The following is a 12970-nucleotide window of genomic DNA, read 5'->3' as shown; positions in this document are numbered from 1 at the left end:
GGCTGAGTGATCTGCATTCACATTCAGTGGGCATTTAGTGTGGAAGAATGCGACTTTATCAAGTGAAGAGAGATCATGGGTGATTTTGGAAATAAGAGTTTTTAACTTGTTCCTCACTGGATTAGAATGAGCTATCATTGCTTTAACAATCAACATTGAATCTCCAAAAATGATTAAGGATCTATTGGTTTCCCCCTCGGCAATGGAAAGACTACACCACAGAGAGTATGCCTAGGCCAGGTTATTAGAAACCTTTTCGAGACTCTGGGTGTAGTGAGCTATCTTATTTCCTCTGGGATCATGAAGACTCCAACACCCCACCCCCTGCACTTGCTGACCCTGTGTTATTCTTTGAAGCTTAATTAAAATAGAGAGAATAGGAGTGTTGCTGCAACCACCATACTTGGAACTCTTGAATGTCTTTCCTAAACTGCCGAAAAGGAAGAGAACCAGAGCTGCGAAAGTAGAAAGATACGTCAAAAGCCAAGTTGAATTGTAAAACCCGACTCTCTTCAAAACTGTCCGAAGCTTGATCCTTGCCATGAATTTTGCATTGAAGATATTCAGATAGAAGGGCATTTTCTTTAGAAGCTGTTTGCTCTGGCTTATTCGATTCATTATTGAAAATCTTCTTATTCCTGTCTAGCCAACTGAATCTTCCAGCAAATAAATTTTTGAAGAGCAATCCATATTCTTTGGAAAACTTTATTGTTTTTGAAGGCACTGAGATTTTTCTTACTCCAATTCAAAAACATCTCATCCCAAGTACCTGGCCAAAGAATTCGATGGCTCAACCTAGCAAATGCACTCAGCCAGACTTCTTTGGCATAACTGCATTCTGTGAACAGATGATGAGCTAATTCATTTGCCTGAGCACACAAAACACATTTTGAAGAACCCACCACTCCTTTTTTTCTTCAAGTTTCCCCATCTCACCAAACACTATGAAAATTCACAGGTGCACTGAAAATTACAAATTTTATTTAGTCTCCAAGAAACTATTTGTTTTTGTCCTCTTTGCTTCCCCCTCATGGTCACATTGATTTCTCTGGTTTATGTAAAGGTTTTGCTTCTCAATATCATTTATGGGGAATTCCTACCAATACATTTATGGAGCAGTGAGACAAGTAGCTATTTGCTGGTTTTGTATTGCTTTTTCATATTCTTGCCAGGTGAAGTATTTATTGTGGAGAGTGATAGCCCTGTTAATCTTCGAGAAGAGCACCAGAATACTAGATTTATCCTTTTCCTAATATTTCCCTATGGCAAAAGACCTCCTTTTTCATGAATAAAGGCAAAGGAAAGAAAACAATCTGCATTGATAGCCTATAGGTAGGTGCCTCGAATTGGATTCTTAATATTTCACTTGATGCTGCAGGTTATTGGATTGAATAATGTACCTACTGCTGGTGATGAGTTTGAGGCTGTTGATTCACTTGAGGTTGCTCGTGAAAGAGCAGAGGAATGTGCTATTAAGATAAGAGATGCACGGATATCTGCTAAGGCTGGCGAGGGAAAAGTTACTCTCTCTTCCCTTGCTAATGCTGTTGCACAACACAATGAGACTGGTGTAGAAAGGCACCAGTTGAATATTGTTCTAAAAGTTGATGTTCAGGTATGTTTTATTTGTGTACCATTCATTGCCTATAAAAGACTACGTTGGATTGAGGCTTAGATACCTACATTTTTGGACTTCCTTTTCATTACATGGGTGTCAAATATGTGTGTGTGAGTGTGTATAGTAATGTATGGGATGTGACCCTAATGGAGGAACAAGGGGTCAGAATTTCAAATGTAGATGTAAGTAATGGGTTCCTTTGGTAGTATACCTACATGGGCAACGAGTGACAACTAGTATGTATAAGAGGTTAATAGAGTCATTGCTTCACCCATTGGCTTATGATTGTTGTATTGTAATGTATTTGGGTTATTTGGAGTTCTTGTCCTAACATCTGAGTTATTGTATGACTCATCGTAATATACTTTTGGGTGTTGTTCTCTGCATGAATATTTGGTGTGCATTGTGTAGACAGGTTTATCATACATTATTATTTGTTTGTATGTTAAGGGGCAATAGCTTTATCAGTGGGGATGTAGTTGTTTCACTCTTTCCATCTTAGGTTCACACGTATATATATATATATATATATATATATATATATATAGTTGAGGGGCAATAGCTTGATCACTGGGGCATCTGAGTTATTGTATGACTCATCGTAATATACTTTTGGGTGTTGTTCTCTGCATGAATATTTGGTGTGCATTTCGTAGACAGGTTTATCATACTTTATTATTTGTTTGTATGTTAAGGGGCAATAGCTTTATCAGTGGGGAGGTAGTTGTTTCACTCTGTCCATCTTAGGTTCATATATATATATATAGTATATACTAGTATTTGCACCAGATGTTGCAAAGGAAATGCCGTAAGGCATAAATTGAGGAACAATTCATACATTAGAAAAATTTACTGCACATTTTTCTTCAACTAAAATTTTATTTCACTTTATTAGAGTGAAAAACTGAGAAAGAAACAACAATAATAATTATATTTTTATATTAAAAATATATAATAATTAAAATTATACTATATTCAATTTTGAAACTATAGGTACATTATGCTAAAAACATATATGTCGATATCAAATTCAAAATGTTTTGTCTTCATCGTGGAAAGTAAGAGTTACATTATACCAAATATCATTGAATCAGTATGATGGGGTATTAGTTTTCATCATCCTTTTGACTTTTTACATCTATAAATTGAGTGATATTAGCTTTTGTCAACTTTTTAAGTTAATACATCTATAATTGAGTGAAATTCCCTTTTTCATAGCATACCTTGCAAAGCCGACCCTCTTCGTTCACGCTGACAATAAAATGACCCTCTTCGTTCACGCTGACAATAAAAATGGCCAAGCCATTCACGATGGGATGTCTGGATTCAAACCAGGCACGGAAACTCTCGGAGAGCCATTATGAAATCCTCAAATGATAATTTCACCAAATCGTCTTGAAAGATCTTTAGCAGCACCATACCCACTTGGAAAACAATCTTCACACCCTCGAAAAGAAAAACATCCCATATGTGGAAACGGAAAACCTGCAGAGAAAACTGTCAAGAACCAGCGGCTTGCAAGCATAGATGGCAAAAGTCAAATAAGCATTTGTTGAGTAGAGGTAGACCGTCCAGGTATAGCCCTCTGAATGGAGTATTCGCTCCGCCTTTGAGCAGCACAACCATCACCCAATACAGATTCTCCTCCATCACCCAAAACACATTTTCCTCAGACATGTACAGCAGAAGCACGCCTGCTATGAAACTCATCCCCTGCGTATACCCCACCTCGCTGTCATACACCGCGTATGCCTTCAACACATTGTGGAGAGACCTCTGCGCAAACTGAAAAATTAATAAGCCAGTCAGTTGAGCCGCAGGAGTCAGTTATGAGATAAGTCAGTTATTGAAAAGAAAAACATCCCACATACGAACAATTAGTGGAAATGGCAAATCTACAGAAAAAACTGTCAAGAACCATCTAGTTGCAAACATAGATGGCATGATCATTTGCTCCTCAAAATGTTTCTTTAACTCTGGCAGTTGCTCCTTCACAAGTGTTTCAAAGTCAAATAGACATTTGTTGAGTAGAGGTAGACCGTCCAGGTATAGCCCTCCCAATGGAGTATTCGCTCCGCCTTTGAGCAGCACTACCATCACCCAAAACGCATTCTCCTCAGACATGTACAGCAATGGAGTATTCGCTCCGCCTTTAAGCAACACAACCATCACCCAAAATGCATTCTCCTTGGACATGTACAGCAGAAGCACGCCTGCTATGAAACTCATCCCCTGCATATACCCCACCTCACTGTCATACACCGCATACACCTTCAACACATTGTGGAGAGACCTCTGCGCGAACTCCGCATACGCCTTCAACACATTGTGGAGAGACCTCTGCGCGAACTCCGCATACGCCTTCAACATATTGTGGAGAGACCTCTGCGTGAATTGAAAAATTAATAAGCCAGAAGTCAGTTATTAGATAAGTCAGTTATTGAGCGGCAAGAGTCAGTTATGAGATCAACGACAGTAAATTTTTTAATCGTCTAACACTAAATCTAATGGTAAATAACCACGACAGCGCGGATCACAGGAGAGTTCATTTCAAACGGAAACGCCTTACGGCGTAAAGTATAGTTGAGGGGCAATAGCTTGATCACTGGGGAGGTAGGTGTTTCACTCTTTCCATCTAGGTTCACACACACACATATATAGTTGAGGGGCAATAGCTTGATGAGTGGGGACGTAGGTGTTTCACTGTCTCCATTTAGGTTCAGATCTCCAATGAGACATTCATATATATATATATATGTTATAGTTGGGGGGCAATAGCTTGATCACTGGGGAGGTAGGTGTTTCACTCTTTCCACACACACACACACACACATATATAGTTGAGGGGCAATAGCTTGATGAGTGGGGAGGTAGGTGTTTAACTTTCACTCTCTCCATCTAGGTTCAGATCTCCAATGAGACATTCATGAGCTTATTGTTAGATTCTTTGTGAGCTAAAAGTTGGTGATCCAATTGTTGATCTATTCATTAGCTATATGTTGAAAATTGTTGGGCTCCACATGAGCATTTATGACCTGCCCTTGTGTCCTGAAGAATCCAGTTTACCTTGGGTGCCATCCTTGGAATGAGGGGAAGTGTTCATAAGGTTCCCTAGGATGTATATTATGTTGATATGTGTGTGTGTGTAGCATACATCTAAGTGATTTTGCAGAATGGTTTATATTGTGATCGTTTATGGTTTTTTTAACATAAAGCTGTGTACCTTAAGGTTTTTTAATACTGACAGGGATCAGTGGAGGCAATCAGGGATGCTCTACAAGTACTTCCACAAGATAGTGTTTATCTACGATTCTTAATGCAAGCAGTTGGGGATATAAGTGCTAGTGATATCGACCTTGCCCGTGCTAGTGAGGCCATTATTGTAGGATTCAATGTTGGAGTGCCTACAGCTGTTCAGGCTCATGCTGAAAACAGAAATGTTGAAATTCGCTTGTACAGAGTCATCTATGAGCTTGTTGATGACATGCGTAAGGCAATGGAGGGGCTGTTAGAACTAACGGAGGTAAAATTTACTTGGAAACATTTTAATTTTTCTTTTGATGACTTCGATTGTTTCATGTTGCTGCACAATTTTATAGTTCTGAATTATTTCTGTGCATTATTCACAGATGGTATTTTGTTATTAACCTTGTTTACAATGTTCAGGAGCAAGTACCTATTGGAGCTGCAGCAGTGAGAGCCATCTTCAGCAGTGGCAGTGGGCGTGCTGCTGGATGTATGGTGACTGAAGGAAAAATAGTGAAAGGCTGTGGTGTTAGGGTTGTTCGCAAGGGTAAAACTGTTTATGTAGGCAAACTTGATTCGTTGAGAAGGGTAAAAGAGGTTGTCAAAGAGGTAACTGAAAGATTTCCTCATTTGAAGTGCTTATTGAAGCTATTTAGTTGTTTAGGTATTATCAAAGATTCAAATCAGTTAAGTGGATTGATCTGTGCGTGTTTGTGACAATCTGAATCTTGGCAAGGCTGGTTTTTTTTATAAATTAATGAATTTGTTACTATTCCAGGTAATACTAAGTAGCTTTCATTAGTCATCTTTGAAGAGATCATTAACACATAATATTGTATACAAATATTTGGTTGTGCATCGGAATAAATAGATTAGTTGACTGCAGTGTAACCTGATTTTTTTTTCCTTCTTCCTCCAATGAAAAATCTTTATGGACACCCTCCCCCCGTTCCCGGAATAACTGGATGGAGGGTGGCTCAACTGCGAGCCACAATAGCAGCTGGTAGTCCCAAGTGACTTGATCAGAGTTGAATTTGTGATCCTTGGGGCTTTGTAACTTGAAACTTATCTTCTCTGGTGCTTTTAGATTTTACCTTTAAATTGTCCAGAAATATGACCTTGCATGAAGTCTGATTTCAAGTTTCTTTATGTATTGTTCACGAGTAGTACAAGCATAAAGGTGTAAATTCCAGTGAGGAAATATTTAATTAGCTAGCAGTTGCTTCCAAGTGCTTGATAAAACAAATTAGTTAAAGTGAAATGGTTTTACACGACAAATTAAAGTAAGAACCAATGTATGTCTTCAGGGGGATCACAATGTACTTTGACAATACATAAAATTGTAATAACTAGTAAATTTCACACTGATCTAACTTTGGACTTACAAAACTCTCTGTCTGAAATAAGAAGGCTAAAGCCATGTTAAAACCTACCTCAATATGTCTGTTGTCTGAATTGCCCCAAATTACATTGTCGTTTTTTCCAAGGAAATATCCAGACAGATCAAATTGAAGGGATCACATCCCGCCAGCTTATTAGCAGAGCCTAACCCCAAGGGCGTCGAGGAGAATTGGCCCCGTGACCTCCCATTGGTGAGGTACTTTAGCAATGGGAACTCAACCAACTGAGTTAACCCTCGGGGCTATCCCCGAATTACATTGTTGTGGAGCTGAACAGTTATTATATTTATTTGTGCCTGAGAAACTTAGTTGCAATAGAAGCATGGTCTAGTTTTCTTGATGGACTACATACATTATGTCTAGCTGTGCTGTTGACATTGGAATGTTAAAATTTTAAATTCATTATGGGTTTTATGAATTTTTAATTTTTTAAATGTGCCTTGAACTTTGTTTTGTCCCAAAGTTGTTTTCTTCATCCAAGCTGAATATTATATATGTTCATTGTTTAACCATTTTTTATTTTTATTTTTTATATTATGACTTAACCTTACCATCATCTTATAACCAAATGCTGTTTCTATCTGGGGAAAGCTTCTGCCACATTTCTATCGTAGATTCAACATTAGTTCTGTTTCGATATTTTCTTAGTTATACTTTGAATGTTGTCACCTTCATGCTACACTTAGTTTTATTTGTTGTCTTGGAAAAACTTTTAGATCCCTGGAGTTTCCACCCTCTGAGTTGATAGACCATATCACCTGCCGTCTCCATTTTGCTTTTTGTTCAAGAAAGGAAAATTTAGGATTTAATGGATTTGGTATTCACACTTTGTTTTGTTTCAATGTTACAGATAGGCGCAGGGCTGGAGTGTGGAATTGCTGTGAAAGACTTTGATGATTGGGATGCTGGAGACACAATTGAAGCTTTCTATTCTGTATCTAAGCAGCGCACTCTTGAAGAGGCATCTGTTACCATGGCAGCTGTGGTTGCTGCTAGTGGAGTTCAACAATAGGGACCACCTGTTGGATTAGGTACATAAATTCCCTTACAAATCACCTCTGAGGGAGTGCGTTTTCTTGTCCATATGCCAAATGTACTTGACATTCGTGTCATATTGGTTCCCTCAATTTAAGGTGAAAAGTATTTCAACCACAAATTCAGTAACGTCAAGTTACTGTATATTTCATTTGTACAAGTTACATTGGGCAAAATGTGTTACAACATCGCCTATTAGTTTTAACGTTATTTATTCTTTACTTCAAAATATTCGATCTTCATTTTTGCACATTATACATGGGGTTTATCTCATTGTACAGAGTTTTCAACTCTCGGAAGATAGAAATTAACCGAGTGTACTGTTTCCAAGAAGTTAACTTTGGCAGATGTGGCAAATAAACGATTTATGAAATAACCTTTCACAGCCTGTGGATGTTTTGGTAGAGTTTCATTATTGATACAAATGCTGTCTGATATTTTATTATTTCATATGATATTGAACATCTTTATGTTGCATCGATAAAATAAGATAATTTTATTAATGTCCTCGGGTGACCACAAGAGTAGGTTAATGGGACTAAAAGATACATCCGGTGTAAATACAAGACATGTGGGAGTGCAAATGCGACTCCATTGTAACTCCAAAGCTAAAAAGACTAAAATATGACTAAAATAAGACTAAAATGAAATAAAGGTACAATTAGAGAATGTATAAAATCGCATGAAATGACCAAAAATGAGAAGTACGGAGTATGTCTACTGTTGGACTGTGTAACTCCAAAGAAGTGAAGGGGAGCTGAAGATGAGGCCAATGAGGTCAACATCTCCTGGATCTAATGGCCAATGGTGAGGGAGGTGAGCAAGGCAATCTCTCCTTGTCTGAGTCCTCCGGAACCGGTGAGAAATCCAACTGTATGATCCTGGGGGTAGTAGAGGAGCGAGGGCTACTCCTAACATCCGAGGCTGGAAGGAAGAAGCTGCTGATTATTCTTTGTCCGTTGCTCTGGGGCTGGGAGGAGGTCTAGCAGGTAGGAAATGCCCTGCACTATCTTTGTCTCGAACCCTTCTCTCATTGTTTGAGGATATGTCGACTGAAGCATTGTATGGGCTGGTCTCAAGGATACTTGTCTGTCTCGTAAAGGGGGGAGGGGGGGGGGTGTTGCGGTGAACTCTGAGGTCTCACCCTTTAACTATCCACTGCATATTGAGACTCGCCTTGCCGCTTATTGTTTCAATCAGACGAAACAACTTGGAAGTAAGAGATAATAGTTCTAGAAATTCTAAGGTGAGTCGAGTCATGCAAGCGCTGAGATTTGTATGTAAAGATCTCCTTGATAAATAGGGCTAGGCATCTCTGGTCCTGGTATCAGGAAAAAGTAGAGAGGGAGTCCCTGGAATCCCTGTAGAGACAATGGAAACGTCCTCTGATCTCATAGTAAATGAGGCACCTGAAGATGAGGTGCTACTAAGTCTCTAGCTCCTATAGATGGCACACTTGGAAAATTCTGTCTGACCAAGGAATATGTTGGTCAGTGTCAACTCTAAGGTGTAGGGGTACTTTAAGTGAGTGCATCCAATGTCGATGCAAGGGGGCTAGATTATGAGGCCATCTTGCAACTTTAAGAAATGCTCCAAATAGAAAGACATCTTCCGATCAAGGCCTATTGAAGGGGAAATCCATATGACCTGAGCGTAACTTATAGATATCCTCTCTAATGGACTGATTTAGTACCTATTTAGTCGACAGAAGATGGCTCGGTGCATCAAGAGAGAATCTGAATGGGGGAGGTGCTTTGGGGAAATGGCCGCAAACTGGAGGAGTTGGGATGCCTCAGAGAACCACCCTCGAGCATGACCTGTTGATTGATCTGAAGCGAGGGCCTCTAAGGAGCAAAGTGCTAGGTAGGGGTAACGATCTCTCCCCACCACAGAGTCCCAGAGAGATCTAACTCTATGGAGGAAAGAGACTAGGCGAAAGATGACCTCAATGCGGAATGGATGGGCCTCGAACTCTGCCTAGATAATAGGCTTTGGAACTGTACGTTGGCATTGTATGACGCGTCTAAGAAGCAAAGTATGGACTCTCTTTTTTTGAGCCCAATTCGTTTGTACCAAACTTGGCCCCTAGATCTCGGAGCCATAAAGAACTGTAGGTTGAATAATCATGTCCATGAGGTGGAGTTTGTACGAGATGCCTTGAAACAGAGTCTGGAAGCACTCTCTTGATGAGGGTAAGAGAGCCATATCCTTTGTTGAACTAGGGTTGAACGACACTCCCAAGTAAATATAAGATGTGATCTCAATCTCTTCTCCTTGAAAATAAAAATGCAAGTTTGTAAGAGAGCTCTTTGATGTGTTGAAGATCATAACCTTGGTTTTACCTAGGTTGACCTTCAGTTGTCGAAGGTCATAGAAATTGGCTTGGGCATCCAATTGTCTCTACAGGCCCTTAGCGGTAGAGGCCAATAAAACCAAGTTGTCAGCAAAAAGGAGTAGAGAGATTGACACGTAATGAAGAAGGAAGTCGACCCCCTCATAAATATGCTCTTGGAGGAAAGACTCCAACTCGTCAATATAAATTTCGAAGAGGGTAGCTGAGAGAGAGAATCCTTGCTTTACACCAATGGTACTCTTAATGAAATCTGAAAGCCCTTGTGCCATATTTAGGCTTCTGATAACAAACTTGTATAATCTCATGATGGCTTCCAAGAGGGTGTCAGAAATCCTAATGTCACAGAGTCTTTAAAATAGTACCTCCCTCGACACTGTGTCAAATTCTTTCTAGAAGTGAAAAAGCAGCTGTGGACTCTCGAAGAATGGTGACGAGCCTCCTCAATGATGGCTCAGAGTGTAAATATGTCCTCAATTATTTGGTAGTTTGGACGAAAACTTGCTTGCCCCCTAGCTTTGAGATTTTGTCGCTTTAGCTCTCTAGAAAGCCATTGATGTAGAAGAGTGGTGTAAAGCTTGATGAATGTCTGACCCACCATAATAGTTAGGTAGTTATTTGGATCTGAAATGCTCTTTATTTGGATCCAAAATAAAGAGTTGATATTATTTATTTGTTACAAGGGGTTTTTATTGTGTAAAGAAAATAATGTTCAATTTTCAACTAGCACAATTTTTAATTTTATGGTTGATATACTGTAATAAGCGAAACTGGAGAGGCCTAAGATTATGGTAACATATGGCTACAACTTGAACTATGACAAATTGACATGCAACCTGTAGCAGGCTATCACATTCTATGCAGGGAAATATACTTGAACATAATACTTTGTTGTTGACCATAAATGGACCTATTGTCACCCAAAGTGTACACCTAAGACACAACACTCAAAGTAGGGGTTGTCACCTATTCCCTACTCACTCTGTTTAAGCTCTCTCCTAGACAAGCTATGGGGGGTAGTCCCTAAAGGTAAATGAAAGAAGAAGACTTGTTGGAACAAGAAATTTTAGGAGACTAAGGGCGAGTCAATTACTTTTGTAGACAACTTGATTTAAAGTTAATTGACGAGTGCAATTATTAATGAGCAATGTAAGTGTTAAAAATAGATTCAATTGGATCAATGAGACACTTAAATTGATAAAGATGAGAGACTAGTGCCTTAATAACAATGCTCAAAATATGAATTAAAGTATTTGCACAATAATAAACTATATCTCAAGTTAAAAGATAAGCAATGTTGCAAGACAATGTTAGTACAAGAAATCAAGAGATTAAAACAATTGGATATATGAGCAATAAGAGATAATCTTGCAATATAAATAAGCCTTGTACTTAAAGAAAAAAGTATACTTAAGAAATAATACACTTGAAAATGACAAGTACAATACTGTAATATTTGTAAGTATAAAATGAGCTCACAATCTCAATTTACGGTAATCAATTTAAATGCAAGATGAATGAATGCAAGATCTACCTTTGTGTAATGTAATATCTTGGTTAATTTTAATTATATGCCTATTCTAAGGGTGAAGGCCTTCTCCTCAATTATCGAAGCAAGTCTTAGAACAAGGTTATTGGGAGAAGTGTTGGGGAAGGAGGCTAAGGCCTCATTAACGATACCTACCCAGGACTTCTAGCAACCCAAGTACCTCCATTCCTACAAGGGACTTGGCCACAAAAAAACTGCAAGGTCACTCGTTTTAACTGTTGTTTAAGGGTCAAGCTTCTCGAATTTAATAGTGAAGAGGGTGATCCTAACTTTCTATCAACCAAGCTTATGCTTGGAGGTAAATTTTAGGGGATGCAATCTTAGATCTAAGATGCATAGGCAAATGCTTCAATGAGATCCAATAACAATAATGCTTCAATAAAGGAAAATCCAATCCACTTAAATAAGGAGGTAGGATACCATGGGATTGAGGTCCTAAGCTCCCTCAAGAACAAGGTCCTTTTCTATTATGTGACAAAGAATTCCTTTTGACAAAGGGAGATGATTCTTCAACTCAAGGAGAGTTACAATGATGAAAGAACTTCACAACACAATCTCCTTAAGATATAAAGCCAAATCAGATCAACTTATGATTATGATTCCAAATACTCCAAATAACTAATCTACCCTCCAAGAAATCTTGACCTTCAGCAAGGATGGATACCAATCATTGGATGCCCACGGCCCAGGTGAAGGAATGCCTCCAAGACCTTATGACTTGCTCAGAAAATGATCTAATTTTATTAATTTTTTTAATGGTGATTGATTAAGGATGAAGGCTCAAAATTCTTCAAATTTTTTTTGGTCTTCCCACACCAATCAACTCTTCTCGCAAGACTGATAACGAGGTGTGTCCGGCAAGCATCTTTATATATAGTTTATGAGAACGGGTTAGTTCGCTGTTTCAGGATTGATGGAGTTCTCTGTCTGGTCCTAACAAGGGGGATGTGTCCAGTATACCCACAAGCAACCGCTCAAAGGCAAGCAACCTAATGAACGACCTTCCCTCACTTCCATCATAGCATGTGTGTGTAGCCCAGCCCATCCATAAGGAACATACTAACTAACTCACTCGCTCGGTTGAGGTTCGGAGAAGGACTGACATAACTCGGTTTAGGGTCGACCTATCCACCATTTAGGTAGGTACTTGACCTATCTATCTATTCAGTAAGCAAAAGGGGAGGTACGTGTTGTGACACACCAGTGAAAGAGAAATATTCTCTAGGAGCCCTCTACCTTGAGGACAAAGGCTCTAATGATATTCAACCTCTTCAAGAAAACTCACAAATGAGAATAAGCCTTTAAGAAATCGATTCTATGCCCAGAAAAACTGGTGAAAGCCTCTCAAGATATTGTTGAATATTTGCAAAATCAACAAGGGTTAATAAATAAATCAAGGGCAACAAGTTAAAGCCCTAAAGGGCTTGCGACCCAGAGAAAGCCCAACAATGCTAGCAATCCTCAAGAAAAGCTCTCAAAAAATGATTTGAGCCACAATTGTGAATCAAACCCTTGATATATACCAAACAGGCCTTCCAAGGCTAGTGGCTACATAAAATGGGATATGGAAAGCGAAAATGGCCAAAACCCCAAGCGAAACCCCTCAATTTTTTTTGCAAAAACTATATGGAGTGAAAACCTTCAATAAAATCTGACCTAGATGCAAAATAGGCCTCCAAACCCTCGCGACCACAAGAGAGACTAGATGGCCTCAAAAATTATTTTCTGCCCTTGAAACCCTAACCGTCTAGGCTAGGAGGGTGATCTTGGCT

The 12970-nt window shown here is 39.0% G+C and overlaps 1 protein-coding gene across 1 annotated transcript in view; it reads left to right on the top strand.

The window, feature by feature from the left end:
* The window catches only part of FUG1 (Translation initiation factor 2, small GTP-binding protein), a 57676-nt gene extending 49989 nt beyond the window's left edge, over positions 1 to 7687 (top strand). The window contains exons 9-12 of the mRNA XM_089404447.1: positions 1379 to 1615; positions 4866 to 5141; positions 5285 to 5473; positions 7115 to 7687. Of these exons, the coding sequence (XP_089260573.1) occupies positions 1379 to 1615; positions 4866 to 5141; positions 5285 to 5473; positions 7115 to 7276 (864 nt within the window). The 3' untranslated portion in view covers positions 7277 to 7687. The remainder of the gene's footprint in view (positions 1 to 1378; positions 1616 to 4865; positions 5142 to 5284; positions 5474 to 7114) is intronic.
* The last annotated feature ends 5283 nt before the right edge of the window (positions 7688 to 12970 follow it).

This window comes from Pinus tabuliformis, chromosome 2_2, assembly GCF_031772625.1.
Source record: "Pinus tabuliformis cultivar Carrire ecotype Pingquan chromosome 2_2, CPIR1, whole genome shotgun sequence".
Taxonomy (NCBI): domain Eukaryota; kingdom Viridiplantae; phylum Streptophyta; class Pinopsida; order Pinales; family Pinaceae; genus Pinus; species Pinus tabuliformis.
The sequence above is the reverse complement of the archived record's forward strand: the minus strand, read 5'-3'. Positions and strand labels throughout refer to the sequence as shown.